At 46.7% G+C, this 18,137-nt stretch overlaps 1 protein-coding gene across 1 annotated transcript in view; it reads right to left on the bottom strand.

The window, feature by feature from the left end:
- The window catches only part of SORL1 (sortilin related receptor 1), a 111,383-nt gene that overhangs the window by 54,561 nt on the left and 38,685 nt on the right, over positions 1 to 18,137 (bottom strand). The window contains exons 8-19 of the mRNA XM_066606690.1: positions 14,773 to 14,939; positions 12,869 to 13,061; positions 12,560 to 12,674; positions 12,152 to 12,225; positions 11,973 to 12,061; positions 10,511 to 10,689; positions 8,530 to 8,716; positions 8,201 to 8,329; positions 5,536 to 5,621; positions 3,169 to 3,341; positions 2,941 to 3,072; positions 1,439 to 1,530 (exon numbers count right to left, since the gene is read on the bottom strand). Coding sequence (XP_066462787.1) covers positions 1,439 to 1,530; positions 2,941 to 3,072; positions 3,169 to 3,341; positions 5,536 to 5,621; positions 8,201 to 8,329; positions 8,530 to 8,716; positions 10,511 to 10,689; positions 11,973 to 12,061; positions 12,152 to 12,225; positions 12,560 to 12,674; positions 12,869 to 13,061; positions 14,773 to 14,939 — 1,616 coding nt within the window. The remainder of the gene's footprint in view (positions 1 to 1,438; positions 1,531 to 2,940; positions 3,073 to 3,168; positions 3,342 to 5,535; positions 5,622 to 8,200; positions 8,330 to 8,529; positions 8,717 to 10,510; positions 10,690 to 11,972; positions 12,062 to 12,151; positions 12,226 to 12,559; positions 12,675 to 12,868; positions 13,062 to 14,772; positions 14,940 to 18,137) is intronic.

Genomic DNA, 18,137 nt, shown 5'->3' with positions numbered 1-18,137 from the left:
GAAGGAGAACTCACCACCTCCTGTGGTAACCTGTTCCACTCATTGATTACCCTCACTGTCTAATATCTAATCTGTATCTCCTCCCTTTCAGTTTCATCCCGCTGCTTCTAGTCTTTCCTTGTACAGATGAGAATAGGGCTGATCCCTCTGCACTGTGACAGCCCTTCAGATATTTGTAGACTGCTATTAAGTCTCCTCTCAGCCTTCTTTGCAAGCTAAACATTCCCAGATCCTTTAACCGTTCCTCCCAGGACATGATTTGCAGACTGCTCACCATCTTGGTAACTCTTCTCTGAACTTGCTCCAGTTTGTCCATGTCTTAGGGCTTATTCCGACGTGCGTATATCGGCCGGGTTTTCGATGGGGACGGAGCTAAGTTCCGCCCCATCCCAATGCAAATAGTGGCGAGGGGTGGAGAGTGGGCGGGAGCTCAGTGCATTTCCCCAGACCCGGACTGCTTCCTCCCCCTGCAGAGAGAGACAGCATATATCGGCCGGGCGTGAAAACCCGGCCGATATACGCACGTCGGAATAAGCCCTTAGTCCGTATTCCAGGTGAGGTTTGACTAAGGAAGTATTTTCCGTCGAAATAGTTATGTGAGGGCACATTTTTTTGCATCCTATAGCTTCTAATGGTTCCATTTTTAAGTACATATGACTTTTAATTGCTTTTTATTACATTTTTTCTTAGAGACAGGGTGATGATAAATAATGTGTTACTTTTATAGGTCAGACTTTTATGGATGCAGTGATACTAAATATGTCTATAGTTTTTTTTGTTTGTTTAGATTTTATTATAAACATTGCAAAAGGAGAAACTTTTAATACCTTTTATTTTTTCTAATAATTAATAAAACTTTTTTAATCTCATTTTTACATTTCTTTTTTAGTCCCCTTAGGGGACTTGAACTTGCAACTGTTTGATCACTCCTGTAGTATAATGTAATCTCATTGCAGGGGCTGTTCGGCACCCCGCAAAACCAATCTGGGCATTTAAAAGTGATTGTAGCTGTTGCCAGTGGGTGTCAGATGTGGAGCAGGTTCGACTCTCAATCCCATCCATACAAACCCTGAATGCACAGGATGTAACTGTAGGTTCTGTGTCATTATAGGGACCAAACTCCTTGCAGGGCCCGGGTTAGCTCCTGACATAATCTGTTCCCCTCCATTTGAGGAAACTTAGATCCGAGCTGGGGTTATACTGCTGGAAGGTACAAGGCCTGCGATCAGAGTCTACGCTGCATTTCTTAAAAGCTCAGCATGGGGTCAGTTAATGGGGATATGGAGTGTGCCCCCTGATGTACACATACCCCACGTTAAGAAGCTGTGGTCTACTCTAGAGGACTTGGCATGAATACTAAAATCATATAGTACCCCACTGATTTATTGTCCCGTATTGAGAAATTTCTTCTGATTGCTTCATCTACAACTCTACTCACCCTTCCTTAGGCACTAAAGCAAGAGCTCGGGGACGTTCCAGGACGGTGGAGTTAAGAATAGTCAGCCGCAAGTCTCCATCAGGGTTGGCAACCTGGCAAACAGAAATGTAGTTGATGGATGTAAGCTAACAAGCCTGAATAGCTCCATATGGAGACTGAATACAGTGTTTATACAGTGGTCAGATAGCACACAGGCAGCCTGCGGGATATCACCACATTGCAGATAGGATTATTACAGTAATTAAATACTGACAGTCAATCACAGAATAAACAATTAAATCCAGTGACTGGCAAGTGATGGCTTCTCTGTTTGAAGTCATTCACTTTCACTATATTATCAATCTGGCCCAGATCACCATTACAACTTCTTCCAGCTACAAGTCGTCTCTGCAGAGTTTGCTGCTCTTCGGCTTTGTACTTGTCCAGCACATTTACACTATCTTCAGAGATTCCTAACCTGCTGCTGCGCCAATGTATCTGCTGTGATACTAAAGACCCCTAGGTACTCAAAATGCAATATAAGAGAGCGCTTCATAGTAAACAGAGCCATACACATAGTGCCCCTAAGGTACCCCACAGTAAACAGCACTACGCAGAGAGTGCCCCATAATAAATAGTGCCATAGAGCAGAGAGTGTATCATATAAAAGTGTACCATATAATGTTTCCTTAAGTGCCATGCATAAAGTTGTGCCATGAATGGCAGCCTACACAATTCAGACACAAGAACCAGAAGCCTAAGGCCGCCTGCAGACGGCCAGGTTGAATTCTCACACCGGGACCCGACTCGAGCCCCTGCAGAGACTAGCGCGGCACTCACCTGCTCCCACGGCTCCGGCTCTGTGATGTGCCAACTGCCGCCCAGCCGGCGCATGCGCAGAGTGAAGCCAGCGGCCGGGGAGTGAGGATTGCGTTTTCTAACACAATCCCATGGCAGCTTCCACAGGCGGAAATTCTGCGGTAAGTCCCGCCGCAGAATTTCCGTCCGCGTGCAGGGAGCCTAAATCAATCCAGACCCCAGACCACACTGCTGCATATTTGCTACTCTTCACTCTCGAAGCCCCTTCAGCTCAGGGCAATGGTGTCCCCTCCAGTGCTCAAGAGGATATGGGAGGTGCAGTGTAAGTACAGCAGGCATACCAGGGAAATAAAAAGGTCAAAACAGGCCAGTGTCTCGGTGGGAAAAGGCATACACAGGAAACAGCAGCTCTGTTGGGGGAGGGTGAAATAAAGAAAATGGCAGAGCGCTATGGAGAAAGAGCGGGTCATGAAGTTGTAGGGGTGCAGATACTGAGCCAGGCAAATTTCAGCTCTGAAGCCTGCAGAATCGTGAATGCAACTCTGAAGCAACAACACAGGATGTAATTCACCATCAGTACAGGATAAGTAATGTATGTATAAAGTTACTACCCCTTTAAACAGCGCACAAACAGCTGCCCAATTTGCCATAGTGCCAGAACTGTATTTCCTGCAAATTCACACACAATACATACCAACTCATACCTCAATTTTTTTTATTCCAGCATCGACCCAATACAGCAATTGGCTCAGGGGGTCAAAAGCCAAGGACTCCACAGTCTCCAGGCCACTTCTGACAAGGACCTCTTGCCCAGAGCTGCCATTCAGACAGAGTCGCTGCAACAAAGAGAAAACATAGTAACTTCCTGCACATTATAATGGGCCATCCTGGGATAGAGCACACGGTGACACCGGGCAGTGAAAAGCCATTACCTGTATAATGTCCAACGTCACGTCGGCCCAATATAAACAGTTACTTTCATAGTCAAAGTCCAAGGCCACGGCCCCCCGCAGACCCTTTAGCGGCAGCTCTTCACTGACTCCAGAGGATAGGTCATGCCGGTAAATGGCGTTTCTCATGGCGTATAAGATAAACTCATTCTCCTCTTTATGAAGGACAGAGAGGATACAGGTAAGAAGCTTATCGCATGAGATCATGTATAGCACAGACGTAGCAAAGGCCACACTGTAGTAAAATACTACAGGTTCTCCCAAATACAAGGGCTTGTAAAGGATCCAGGCTGGATTCACACGAACGTATAACGGCTCGGTTTTCACGCCGTGCCGATATACGTCGTCCTCATCTGCAGGGGGGAGGATGGAAGAGCCAGGAGCAGGAACTGAGATCCCGCCCCCTCTCTGCCTCCTCTCCACCCCTCTGCACTATTTGCAATGAAAGGAGGGGGGACGGGGGCAGGGCTAAGTGCTGAGAATTAGCCCTGCCCCCGTCCCGCCTCTCCCCATTGCAAATAGTGCAGAGGGACGGAGAGGAGGCAGAGAGGGGGTGGGAGCTCAGTTCCTGCTCCTGGCTCTTCTATCCTCCCCCCCCCCCTGCCTGCAGATGAGGACGACGTATATCGGCTCGGCGTGAAAACCGAGCCGATATACATTCGTGTGAATCCAGCCTTAGGGTATACTTACACGGGCAAGTTCCAATCGCAATCTTACAAGCACAATATCAGTCCCAAATTTTCGGACCGATATTGCGCTCGCCCGTCTGAATGCACCCATATAATTACTTGGAGATAACGAGTTGCGTGCAGATATTAATCATGCAGTAAACATTAAACCAGACTACACCCCGTAATATCAATAGATAGCCATAGCATCGGGCCTCAATCAACACATATGGGCCCATCTCAAGAAAATAGCTGATTGGGTTTTCTTTTTTTCCCATCTGATTTCTACCGCCCCCCCCTTCCCCCGACAGCTCGTCTACTGACAACAGTCTACTCTAGATAGATGTTAACATGCAAACAATTAGTGCAAAATAAAGAATATGACTTTATTTTCGTCTATTACCTTTTTTATGCTATACAAATAAAGCTTAAAGCGACCCTCTGGCTTCAGGACAAAATTCTGTTCTGGGTTGGGGGAGTATTACCTGCACTTGTTCTTCTCCGCCATCCGTCCGATCCACCAGTTCTGACCCCGATTTTGGACGTCCAACTTGGCTGCTGCAATTTTCTATCTAGCTAATGCACACTGCACTGCTCTCTGATTGGCCAGTGCTGATCACATGAGCAGCTCTGGCCAATTAAAGAACAGGTGTAGTGTATGGGTAATTTAATACTACCAATTCACTATGGGGATTAGGTAGTCTGAAGATTGCATTGGTCACCTTGAAGGGCCAAAAAAGGGTCCTGAAACCAGTAGTTAGGGGGGACAGCAGAGACAAACAAGTTTAGGTAATATACCAGGCACCTCTCAGAATTTTGTCCCAAAACTGGAAAAACACTTTAAAGGGGTTTTCTGGGCCTTAAAAAATTTCTATTGGCTTAAAATGGTATAAAATAAAGAATAATTGTATACTCACTCGCTGCACTGGCTCCCTGTCAGTACTGGAATCCTGGATGCTTAGAACACAGAAAAATCCAGAGTGCGGTCATGTGCCATACATTGTGCACATGACTGCTTAGCCAATCACAGGCTTCAGCTGTGATTCTTCAGTGGCTGCTGAAGCCTGTGATTGGCTGATGTGCGCAATGCATGGCATGTGACCACCCGCCAACTTCTTCAGAGCTCTAAGCGGCGGGGAACAGAGCTCTAGCGCTCAACAGGGAGGTGCTGCAGCAGGGGAGTACACATTTTTTTTGTATTGTCTACATTTTTTAAGTCCCAGAAACCCCTTTTAATTGTTGCATAATGTAAAGTTCTGCAGCTTTTTAATATATTACATCTCTATGCATTTTATGCCATTTGCTGTCAGCGAATGTATCCCTTCATGTGTACATCCAGAGGCTGAAAACCTGTACAGACTGGATATTTCTTACAGCTGAGGGTTTGTTACAATTGTATCCAGTCTAGCCAATCCTTTATAAGCTAATGTAAACACATCAGCAGCACAAATCTCTCTCTGTCCTTATAGGTTGTTACAATGTATCGGTGCAGCTCAAATGTACCAGTCTGGTCCATCTCACAGAAGACGGTCCAGACTGGATACAATTGTACTAAAGACTCAGCTGTGAAAGAATTAGGTCTGGATGTAAACAAGAATGCTTCCAGTCACTGACAGCAATCATAGATCTTACAAGAAATATGGAAAACCGGCAGGATTCAGCAAAGATGGATGTTAGTTACCTCCTACGGGACAGGGGACGTCTTCTCCGTCCAGACGCGTCTCTACGTCTCCTCCAGAACATGTATCTCCAGAAATCCTGCGGTAACTAAACCGAGGACCTAACTGTTAAGACGTGCGGCAATGATGTCATATCTCTGATATCAAGTGCAAAATCCAAGCACACAAAACACAAGAATCTCTCCCTATATGTAACTCTATACAGTAACACCTATAGATGCATTGCATACAAGTATGGACAGTGTCATTAGTCGCTAAATAGCCCTACAGACAATCCAATGAGCTGTATTTCTGGGCATTCAGTTTCCAGGCAGCACAAAGACCGCAGGGCAAGGAGGATTACCTAGGCTGGATACAATTGCACAAACTGTCAAGGTTGTAGGTCTTCAATGCAGAAAAGGAGAAGAACCAGGCAGCATTAATTAAAAATCCTGTTCTTTATTGGAATAGCATGAGGAAGCAAGCAGCCACGTATTGACCCTGTGCTCGGGTTGTAGGTCTGTATGGGTAGACTGAACAGTCCTTTTAATCTCTTAGCAATTGATTATACACCTAAAGGCCCATTTACACGCAGTGATTATCATTCAAAATTCGCTCAAAAGCCATCGTTTGAGCGATAATCGTTGTGTGTAAATGCTCCCATCTTTAACTCTTCAGCTGAACTATGATTTTTAGGTAAGCATAAAATCCATCATTCAGATGGAGAGAAGTAACACAGAAGTTGCATGCTGTGTTTGCTGTCCAGGGTGCTGTGTTCTCCACGAGGGCGCTGACTACATTGTATTCAGCTAGCACCCCCGTGGCAGAACAAAGGAGCTGGATGCAGACAGACCACCTGCTGTTCTCTGCAGAGAGTTCCTAAGGCTCATTTACATGCAAATGAAGGTGATAATCTGCTAATGAACATTAGTGTCCATTAGATGTTTATGCAAAACAATTGCTCACAACCTATCCTTTGAACGTTTATCTTTGCGTGTAAATGGGCCTTGCAGGGGTGTCCAATACAATCCTGGAGTGCTTGTGCTACTCTGTAATGACAGCCAAGTTTTTGCTCTAACAGTCAGGATTGGTGAAACTGTCAGTTCCAGATGTTTAAGCCTTTGATTGTTCTGGTCGTGAGTGACCACAGAATGATCAAAGGGGACTCCACCTGCGATCTGGCAACCCAATGGCACGATCAGTCTACGATTCTATGATTAGGGATTGCGGGAAACCACTGAAGTCTGCTCCGAGAACCTAGGAAAAGCTCCATTGTGACTGTAAACGAAGCCTACTGTACCCTCAGTGCAGCTTGTGTCACAGTGCGTTGGATCATCTGGCGACATACATTTATACAAGCCTTTCATGGGATGATGCTGAAACGGCTGCCTTTGATAGTCAATGATGACATTCTTTTGTTACCCGATGTTCCGGATGACAAGGGAAGCCCTAGGTCTAAGTAAAGGCCAATTTACACGGAGCGATGATCGCTCAAACGACAGTTTGATTGACAGCTTTGAGTGATCATTTTGTATAAACTATTAAGTAACTACTCAGCTACTTAATAGCTTATTAGTGTGCAAATGAAGCCTTTAGGGTGAAGTCACACGAATGTATATCGGCTCGGTTTTCACGCCGAGCCGATATACGTTGTCCTCGTGTGCAGTGGGGGGAGGATGGAAGAGCCAGGAGAAGGAACTGAGCTCCCGCCCCCCTCTCTGCCTCCTCTCCGCCCCTCTGCACTATTTGCAATGGGGAGAGGTGGGACGGGGGCGGGGCTAAATTATGAGATTAGCCCCGTCCCACCTCTCCCCATTGCAAATAGTGCAGAGGGGCGTAGAGTTCCTGCTCCTGGCTCTTCCAGCGCCCCCCCCCCCCCCCTGCACACGAGTACAACGTATATCGGCTCAGCGTGAAAACCGAGCCAATATACATTCGTGTGACTTCACCCTTAGCTGAATGCAGTTAATAGCCGGAGGGCTCTTGTCTGCTTTTAGCTCCTTTGTTCTTCGACAGGAAACAATGCTATCAACACTACCCGCGGAGAACTTCTGATAAGACCGCACAACGATTTTTAGGTTGGCCTGAATTTAACGATCAACCAGCAGTGCATGAAAAGTGCACGATGGGCGCGTGTTTAGACGCAACTATGATCGCTTAAACGATCGTTTTTTAGCGATTTTTGAGCGATCATTGCTCCATGTAAATGGGCCTTAAATAAGATAGCCTATCCTCAGGATAGGTCATCAATAGCAGATTGTCTGGGGTCCATCTGATCAGCTGGTGCGCTCATGCACTGAGCAAATTTCTGCAGGAAGCAGACAGCTTAGTTTCCACTGCAGTCAGGCTTGGTGTTACAGCCAAAGTTCCCATTCACTTTAATGACTACTGTGCCTGTGATACCTAGAATGGCCTTTGCAGTCGGAACAGAGCTGATTGGTTATTACACAAATTAGCTCAGCAGATGAGCACCCCACTTCAGTGAACAGCTAATCAGAGGAGATCCTGAGTGTCAGAACTATCTTGGGGCCCTCTGGTTTAAAAATGGATAGGGCCCCAACAGGCATGGTCATTAAGATGTTAAATTTCTGTGAACCAGCATTGTCACCACATGTTCTGTAATGAAGGTCGTCAGGCTAGAAGCAGCCGAATATCACAAAACATGCTGAAATCCACTGGCGCGCTCACCCTTTGGTCCTTTTGTAGGTAGTTCCCACTTGACAAGGAGATGGGATCAGGTAAAGCTTGCCTGCAAATTCTGGGTCAGGAACACAAACTTCAGATCTCAGATCTTGGCTCAGTTTAAAGCCATAATCACTGGAGAGATAAAGAAACATCCGGTTAAATGAGACGTCGCCATCTTTTATTACTTCACATTTCAGCATCTGCAGTAGAGGGATACATCTAGAGGAACATAGAACTCCACCGGACCCCCTGCTGACTGTCTCCACTATCCACCAAATTAATTCCCCCAACATCAGTCTGCAATGATAAATTACGGTGTGACCATTCCTTACCACTCAAAGTCTTGTCTGGTGCACGAACAGTTTGATGTTGTAATTGGCCGGTCAAAATCCTCCCCGTTGAAGCACGTGGCATGCGGGGTCCGCCTCTTGAAAACGGTTTTGCTTCCCAGCAAACATTCGTTGCCACGTTCATCAGAAGGAGACCAGAGCTTATAGTCGTTTTCAGTGCATGGAACTCCTGTACAACGAATGGAGGAGGTAAACGGATATACGGTAAAATTCCAATAATCTGGCATTGCTGTGGTGTTGGATTATAAAATACACCTAAAATACACCATTCTAAGGGCTTATTCAGACGACCGTATATCGGCTGGGTTTTCACGCCGGCCGATATACGGCGTCTCTCTCTGCAGGGGGAGGAGGCTGAAAGAGCCGGGAGCAGTGCTCTGAGCTCCCGCCCCCTCTATGCTTCCTCTCCACCCCCCTGCACTAATTCCCAAAACGTAGCCCCACCCCTGTTCCGCATCCTCTCATTGCAAATAGTGCAGAGGGGCGGAGAGGGTGCGGGAGCTCAGTGCACTGCTCCCGCCCCCTCTCTGCCTCCTCTCCACCCTCTCTCCGCCCCTCTGCACTATTTGCAATGAGTGGAGGCGGGATGGGGCAGGGCTAAGTAACAGGATTTAGCTCCGCCCTATCCTGCCTCCTCTCATTGCAAATAGTGCAGAGGGGCGGAGAGGGGGCGGGAGCTCAGTGGACTGCTCCCGGCTCTTCCAGCCTCCTCCCTCTGCAGAGAGAGACGCCGTATATCGGCTGGGCGTGAAAACCCAGCCGATATACGGTCGTCTGAATGCACCCTAAATCAGGAGATGTGCCGCATTCCGACATGTATGCACTTGCATGTAATTGGAAGCTCCTGAAGCCCATGAGAAGCCTCACAGGCTTCTCATCAGGCGTGGCAATCACCATGTCCCCTATAATATCTGTATCTCTTGTCAGTTTCCTGCACCCCATGGAATGCGCATGCCAACCCCACCTCCTAAAGGGCCAGCTTTCCAGTCCACAACCAATCCAGAGAGGTCCTGAGCTATTTAGGGTTACTCTGCCCATCAGCCTGAGCAATCAGTCTCCAGACTGTTTGAAGGTACAAGTTTGTTTCTGTCTGATCTTCTCGTATTTGATCTGTGTCTGAACGACCCAGCTTTCCTGACCTCTACAATCCTGACCTTGGCTTGTTACTTGTCTGTTGTCGGCCCTGACTCTGGCTTAATCCATCTTGAGAAAGTATGCTGCCTGCCCTGACTCTGGGTCTGTTCTACATCTATGTCTCTGCCTACACCCTCCAGTACCTGACCATGTACGACATTGTTTCTAGGATAACAGTCTGGGGTTCCCCACAGCAAAGACCTAATCCCAATTGGTGGCATGAAAGTGTGAAAACCGGGGAACCGCAGGTGTTGCCCCTGGACCCAGCCCCAAGCCAAATCAGTTCTGAGGAACAGCGGATTCACATCGGCTGCCATGACACTCGTCCAAGCGGAATTTCTTTTCAGTGAAAGTGATGCTGAAATAAACCCCTTTCTTCCTCTTTAAATTGGTGTAAAAACATAATGCAAAAAATGTGCTGTGGTGCCGCTCTTGTGGTTTTCCATAGAAGCAATTCCAGGAAAATATCTTAGCGCTAAATTGTGGTGGCAACCACAACAATCTGGAAAAAGCACAAAAAAAGATCTGCAGAGAAGGTTTTACTGCATCAGTACAGTTCTGTAATCATGTGTGTAATTACCCTCAAAGTGTAGAAAAAGAGTAGGGAGCGCTGCAAGAGATGTGAACTCCGGATGGTGGAAAGTATCATGCGAGGATCAGAAGTGATATGCTATTTTGTAGTCCCCATCTACAATTTAGAGACCCTTTAATGTCATCCTCTACTTGTCTAGCAGGACACATATATAACATAAAGTTGCTAACAATATTAATATCGGGACCCTTTACACAAAGCACCCAAATCCAATACTCTATGAAAAAAAGTCCATACCGAGGACATCACTGGTGTTGACCTGTAATATAACCCAGCTGTGTCCCTTATAGACATAGGAACCAAAGATGGTGAAGACGGTGCTCTTCTCTCCCGGCTCCGTCAGTAAGCCATAGACGATCAGCGAATTCTCAGAGAAGTTAAATGTTTTCCATGTCTCCCCTTCATTTGTACTGAACCTGCAAAAGGCAAACAGACAATTAAGGAGCCGTTCACATCTGCGTCGGAGGTTCTGTTTCGAAATCTCTGGTGCAGATCCAGCAGAAAATCCCAGCGACATATCACAGCATGCCGGACAGAATGCTGGAAGCCAAACAGACCCCATCATAGTCAATAAAGTCCCTTCGGTGCCATCTGGCTGCGGAATGTGCCGGATCCAAGGGTTCCGGAATTTTCGTTGCTTGGCTCCAAGGACAGAGCCAGATAAAAAAGATCTGCCGAAGCACAAGGCGCCGATGTGAATGGGGCCTAAGGGCTCGTTCACATCTGTGTTCCGCTTTCCGTCATGCAGATTCTGGAGCGGATTTTTCCACACGGAGTCAAATTCTGGTAAGTGTGAAAGAGTTTAGCGCTCCGTCCCATCAGCATTTTGCTTTCCGTTTTTAAAAGAGCCATTGTTTTAGCAAAATAGGACCAAAAAGAAACCACACTTTCAGGTTTTTAATTAATTAAGTGGACAGATCTGTCGAAAAACGTACATTTCTATCAGTTTTTTTCTGTTTAGTTCCATTCACATCCACTTTTAACGGGTCCGTTTTGTATTATTTTGTCTTTCTTGCCTTCTGCACATGCTCATCTAAAAATGGATCCATTAAAAAATGGCAAAAGGACAGAAGGGAACCAAACTGAGTGCAACGGAAGCTCCAAAAGATTCCACTAAAATCAATGGGAAGGAAAACTGAGCAGCAGGAAGGAAAACTAAACCGGGGATGTGAACGAGCCCCGAGGCCTCCTTCACATGAACAGCATTTTAACGCTCCGATAGCTGCTCTAAAAAAATCGTGACTATGGGAGCATAAAATTGCGAGAACGAAGAATAGGCGCGACTTGGTTGCGGCGATTTCTCACGGCTGGCGCCGGTGTCTTGCAGTGCACTGACTCTGTAGCCCCGAAATCCCTCGCTTAGCAAAAGCACTTTAATGACTTGAAATGCCTCACGAGAAGCGACTGTCATTGTTTAGCAGCGCTTGCTGTAAAACTCCCTCCCCATCCCCTTTTCACCCGGCTCGCATAGACTCTCATAGAAGTCTATGGAGCCTCCAGCGTTTTCCCATCAAAAGATAGGACAAACATAACGCGCCTATGTCCTATTTTTTGCGGTGCGTTTTTTTAAGGCGCGTCAAAAAATCGTTCATCTGAAGGAGCCCATAGTAAGCCATTTTTTGATGCCCGTGTGAACGAGCCCTTACAATAAAAGACAGCAAGATATAGAAAACAATGTCAGACACAAATCACAGCTTACTTTAATTGGTTGGTTTCTACTCCTTGTGCAATCGCCACCAACACACCGCCGTGATCTCCCCAAGTGCAAAAATGGGGTCCAAGGAGAGACTGCAAAAAATGCAAAATATTGAGGAAAGTCAGCGATGAAGCCAAGAGATCAAGATGACAGGGGATCAGAAATAACAAAAAGCCACTTACCTCTCTCCACCTCACCCCCGCACTGCTGGACACATACAGGTTAATTTTACTGATTGTATCCTTCCCCACTGAACCTATAAAGACAATTGTAACAGATATGTAATCTGCTTCTTATAACAGGAAGCGGAGCCCTAAGGGTGCATTCAGACGACCGTATATAGGCCGGGTATTCACGCCAGCCGATATACGGCGTCTCTCTCTGCAGAGGGAGGAGGCTGGAAGAGCCAGGAGCAGTGCTCTGAGCTCCCGCCCCCCCCCCTCTGCCTCCTCTCCACCCCTCTGCACTATTTTCAATGAGGAGAGGCGGAACGGGGGCGGAGCGTAGATACGTTGTCTGTGACAATCTGCGGAAAATTAGCAACATAATTAATGGCAGATTTATATACCCCAGAGATTAAACACACTTACCTGTGGCTGCTATTAATCCTGGTGCAGACTCCTTGGAAACAAGGGGCATGACCCGTCCTTGTGCGGTCACCTGACTCAGCCGCTGCGCCAAGTGTAGCTGACACTCTTTTGAGTTCTGCAATAGAAGAAGACCTGTTATATATATGTATCAGCGCAAAGTGAAGGTAACATTGTATCTACTTTCATACAGACCCTGTCATCTGTGACAACTCACCATGCAGCGTGCGGTGTCCCCGTAACCGCTATACCCAAAGTGAAGCTAACATTGTTTCTACTTTCATACTGACCCCGTCATCTGTGACAACTCACCATGCAGCGTGCGGTGTCCCCGTAACCGCTATACCCTGGCGCCAGGAGATACTCCCACGTTCCTCCTTTGTCGAAGGTAATGACAGACGCTACGTTCTCCTTGGACAGCGGCCCTGTCAGGCTATTGGCGATGTACACTCCTCTAATGCCTTTCATGCGGTGGATGTCGGCAAATGGTTCATTCTCAAGATACCTGGAGGAAAATTTAAAGAAACTCGTCATAACCGCAATGTATCACTTGCTGCTAATCTCACAGAGGACGGCCTACACCGATCCATTGTAACGAATTCTTAGCTGTTTTATGGCAGGACTATTTTAGCACAAAGTTTTTACCCTCTGAATACAAAGTCTGTATTCACTGACAGCAAGCAGATCTTGAGAATGACGTGGAATTGAAACATAAAATAAAAGGTTGTTGAATTGTTCATTATAATTAGGATTTATTTACATAAGGGCTTATTCAGATGTCTGTATATCGGCCGGCTTTTCATGCCCGGCCGATATACGGTGTCCCTTACTGAAGAGGGAGGAGGCGGGCCGGGCCGGGAGAAGTGCACTGAGCTCCTGGCCCCTCTCTGCCCCTTGCCACTGTTTACAATGGGAGGGCTAAGTTTCGCCCTGTCCCACCCCCTCCTATTGCAAGTAGTGGTGAAGGGCGCGGAGGGGGCGGAGAGAGGGTGGGAGCTCAGTGCATTGCTCCTAGCTTAGCCCGCCTCGTCCCCCTGCAGAAAGGACACTGTATATCGGCTGGGCGTGAAAACCCAGCCGATATACGAATGTGTGAATAAGCTCTTAGTCTGTCACTGGTTAGCTAAAACGACTTGTTACATTTCACATGATGAAGATTGGTGGTGGTTAAAATAATCTATTCATCAACCTTCAAGCCTCCTTTACACGGGCCACACGATATCATCACCAGAAAGTTGCAGCGATATCGCATCGGTGGTCCGTGCGATTTCGCTGCGTCTTCTCGTGGCAATACTGTGATTTTTGTGGCACTGCAAAGTCGCAACACATAGCACCACATGCGAGGATTTTGGGGGGGCTTGAAATATAAGCCCTGAACTGAAAATAGGCCCTAGCTGCAGAATTTTTTTTTTAAAGATTAGAATACATGACCTAAGAAGCGCAGTTAGCTTCAGCCCGTCTTCTCCCCAGTCCCCAGCACTGGTCTTCAGCATCTCTTCTAGCTGGGGGTTTGGAAAATCCCCGCCTCCAGGAAGCTCTGGCTCTGATTGGCTGAGTGCTTTGACGCTCACCAATCAGAGCCAGCGCTCGATGAGCCAATCACAGCCATTTATTGGCTGTGCTTGATTCATCAAGCGCTGGCTCTGATTGGCTGTGTGGCGGCCCTTAGCCAATCGGAGGCAGTGCTTCCTGGAGACAGGGATTTTTTAATCCCCAGCCAGAAGAGATGCTGAAGACCAGTGCTGGGGACTGGGGAGAAGACGTGGCAGTGCTGATAGCGCTTCTAGGTGATGTATGTGTTTTTTTTATGCAAGTAGGGCTGATTTTAAGGCTTTGACAGTAGGATTTCCTACTGTAAAAGTTGCATGGTACCACACAAAAAACGCATTTTCATGCGATGCAACAGAGAGGAAGGCTCCATAGCGAAATATGGGCTATAAAACATAGCAGGTCGCATGCATATTGCGAAACCCACAAGGCTTTTGAATTGCAATGTCGCATGCTACAAAATATCGCAAATGTGAAGAAACCCATAGGAAAGCATGGGCTTCACATACAAGCCATTTGTAGCATTGTCGCAACGCGAGAAAATCGCGTCATTTCGTCGCCCGTGTGCATGAGGTTTTAGTGAGCGTAATAAGGTGCTAGAAGTTCAGTGTACTATTGCTTGCACTGTGTCTTACTGTTGCACTACATGGACATAAGCGCCCCAATACCTGACAAGCGTCTCCTTCCCGGCTCCTGGATTAAAGTACAAGATGTTCTCCAGGGAGAGAGAGAAGCGAAGACCCTCCACTTCCGATATATAGAGGTTCGTTATGTTGTTGCTGTGCTTGACACATGCAAACACCTGATCCTCGGAGACATCCGTGATGTAATACTCCTGGGGAGGTAAGCACAGGACATCTCTTTAATTATGTAAGCGAATCAAGTCCAGCAAAGCTCTGGCACCACCGATGCTGGATTATGAACTATCCCGACCTATCAGACAGTCTAAGCGTGGCTTCAGATGACTGTGTATCGGCCAGGTTTTCACGCCAGCCGATATACAGCGTCTCTCTCTGCAGGGGGAGGAGGCTGGAAGAGCCAGGAGCAGTGCTCTGAGCTCCCGCCCCCTCTCTGCCTCCTCTCCGCCCCTCTGCACTATTTGCAATGACAGAAGGCAGGGCTAAGTTCTGGGAAATAGCTCTGCCCCATCCTGCCTCCCCTCATTGCAAATAGTGCAGAGGGGCAGAGAGGGGGTGGAGAGTTGGCAGAGAGGGGGCAGGAGCTTAGAGCACTGCTCCCGTCTCTTCCAGCCTCTTCCCCCTGCAGAGAGGGATGCCGTATATCGGCCGGCGTGAATACGCAGCCGATATACGGTCGTCTGAATAAGCCCTAAGAATGTGCAACTAATTGCTTATTATATTATTAATCGGGGGAATGCCCACACAGGTTGCCACGGCTCCACTGCATTGTTCTGCAGTCTTTTATTGAAAAATCAATAAACGTTACCATCTTTTGACCCTTGTAACATTTTTTCATTGATGGGGGCTATGTGGGGGCTTATTTTTTGTTAGGTGACCTGGTACCATAATTACCATTATTCATACCATTTAGGGGTATAAACGACTTTTCGTTCGCTTTTAATTCTATTTTTTCTTGGAAACTGGGAGGACCATAAAGGACAATTCTGACATTTCCCCACATGGAATTAATACTATGATATTTTTATAGACTGCGCTCTTAACAGATACAGCAAGGGGTTCTTTTTTAAACTTGTAACATTCCAAATAATTAAAAAAGCTTTATTTTACTCATTTTTACTCCATTTTTTAAGGACCCATAGAGGTCTTGAACTTGTCATCCTTTCATCTCTAATACAGTATAATGCAATACTACAATATTGCATTACACTTTATTTTTACCTGCCACAGGAACATATTAATATGCAGACAGTAGTGACAGTCCTGGTGGCTTTCAGAAGACCCCAGGCCGCCATGACACCTGGATGACACCTCGATCTCATCGCTGGGGCGTTCAGGATATTTCAGTCCTGATTGGGACATTTAAATGTCGCTGTCAGAATTGACAGCAGCGTTTAAAGGGTTAACCATCACAATCGGAGTTATGTGTGATCAGGGCGGGCGAGGATGCAGGCGGGCGAGGATGACTGGCATCTGCTGTGTATGGAGTGGGCTTAGGTATCAAATTCATCCCTAGAAAAAATCCCATACCATCGGTCACATTGTATCCTCCAGTATTTGTATCAGCTCATTGAATATTTGCTCCCATTGGTTGAATGTAAAGTGTAGTTATACAGTATACGTGGTCAACCCAGAAGCAGTAAAAACATCTATCACATGGGACGGGATAGGCTGCACGACATACAAGCCACGGTAGGCTACCTGCGGATTTTGATGCAGAATTAAAAATGGCTTAAAAACCTGCCTGCAATTAACCCTTTCCAATCCAATTTGTATCCTGGTTTTCCTAGGGGGCTTACTCTTTTTGTGCTGTTATACAACGGTTCTGTCTGCTGGCTAAAGCCAGTACTGCATGAGGTGACACGTTGGATAGGCTCCAACAGCCGAGAGGCTGGCAATATACAGTAAGAGAACCCTGACGGACGTCTTCCAACATCTGAGCTGTACGGCCTTAAATCATAATGTCTTCAGAGGTCAGACAGTGGATTGGAAAGGGCTAAGGGCTTATTCACACGTGTGTATATTGGACGGGTTTTCAGGCCCAGCCGATATACGGTGTCCCTGTCTGCAGGGGGAGGAGGTGGGCCGGTCCGGGAGCGATGCATTGAGCTCCCACCCCCTCTCCACTATTTGCAATGGGAGGGGGTGGGACTTAGCTCCGCCCCTGCCATTGCAAACAGTGGTGAGGGGTGGAGAGGAGGCGGGAGCTCAGTGCACTGCTCCCGGCCCAGCCCGCCTCCTCCCCCTGCAGAAAGAGACACCATATATCAGCCGGGTGTGAAAACCCAGATGATATACAGACATGTGAATAAGCCATAAGCATGAAAATCCGCAGTTAGGTCTGCAGATTTGGTTGTGGCGGAGTTGGCTGCGTCCTGCGGTATAGTTCCGCCCCGTGTGGAAGATCCCTTACGCTGTTACGTTAATCAAATCAAACATGCATCTTAAAAAACAATTTCCGTTAATTCATTTATTAATTGTAACACAACATGTTGTTTATGTAATTGACTAAACGGCCTGCTGGGAGCAATATGTGAGCTGTACATAAAGTAAATTAAAGCCACGTATGGCGGAGCATATGTCTGGTTCCCCCAGTAACACTACTACCAGACATGCTCAATCAGGGGCTTGTCGGCATTTGTCCAATTACATCAAGCTGACACTTCCGGCTTAACCCCTTCATGCTGAGGCCCTTTTTCAGTTCCTCATTTCTTTTTTCCTTCCCATTTTTAAAAGCTTTTTTTCATTCTCTGGTTTCATAGCCAATGAGGGCTTTTTTTTTTTTGAGGGACAAGTTGAATTTGCCAATGGTGTTAATTTAGAGAGCCATATAATGTGCTGGGAAACTTCAAAAAAAATTCTAAATAAGGATAAAAGGGAAAAAAATGTAATTGTGTTTTTGGGGGCGGGGTTGCTTTGATGACATTCATGGTGCATTAAAAATTACATATTACACATGTAGTACACCTTTTATTTTTTGATCGATCGGGTTGTGTAAGGGCTCATTTTCTTGAGCGGTGACCTATAGTTTCTACTAATGGCATTTTGGCATGCGTACGACTTTGTTTGCTTTTTTTTTTTTTCATTTCCTTCTTAGATATGGGGAGACCAAAAACGTGCAGCCTGGCTGTCTCGCTGTCACACTGACAGCCACATGTTGCTTCAGTCATGTAGTCAGTAAGAGCCTGTTTTGCCCATGTCTCACGGTACTGTGCAAGCGCGTGTGTTCATTGTGCGCACCTATCGAAGAACCGGATCCATGAAGTCCTATCAAATTGGATTTGTAGAGAAATTTGAAGTCAGAAAGCCACCAGCAAAGCCATGTATTCAGAAATTGGTACGGAGACTGGAAAAGACAGGAACGGTGTTGGATGTGCATCGTGGAGGCAGGTCGA

This window comes from Eleutherodactylus coqui, chromosome 6 (assembly GCF_035609145.1).
Source record: "Eleutherodactylus coqui strain aEleCoq1 chromosome 6, aEleCoq1.hap1, whole genome shotgun sequence".
Classification (NCBI taxonomy): domain Eukaryota; kingdom Metazoa; phylum Chordata; class Amphibia; order Anura; family Eleutherodactylidae; genus Eleutherodactylus; species Eleutherodactylus coqui.
The sequence above is the reverse complement of the archived record's forward strand: the minus strand, read 5'-3'. Positions and strand labels throughout refer to the sequence as shown.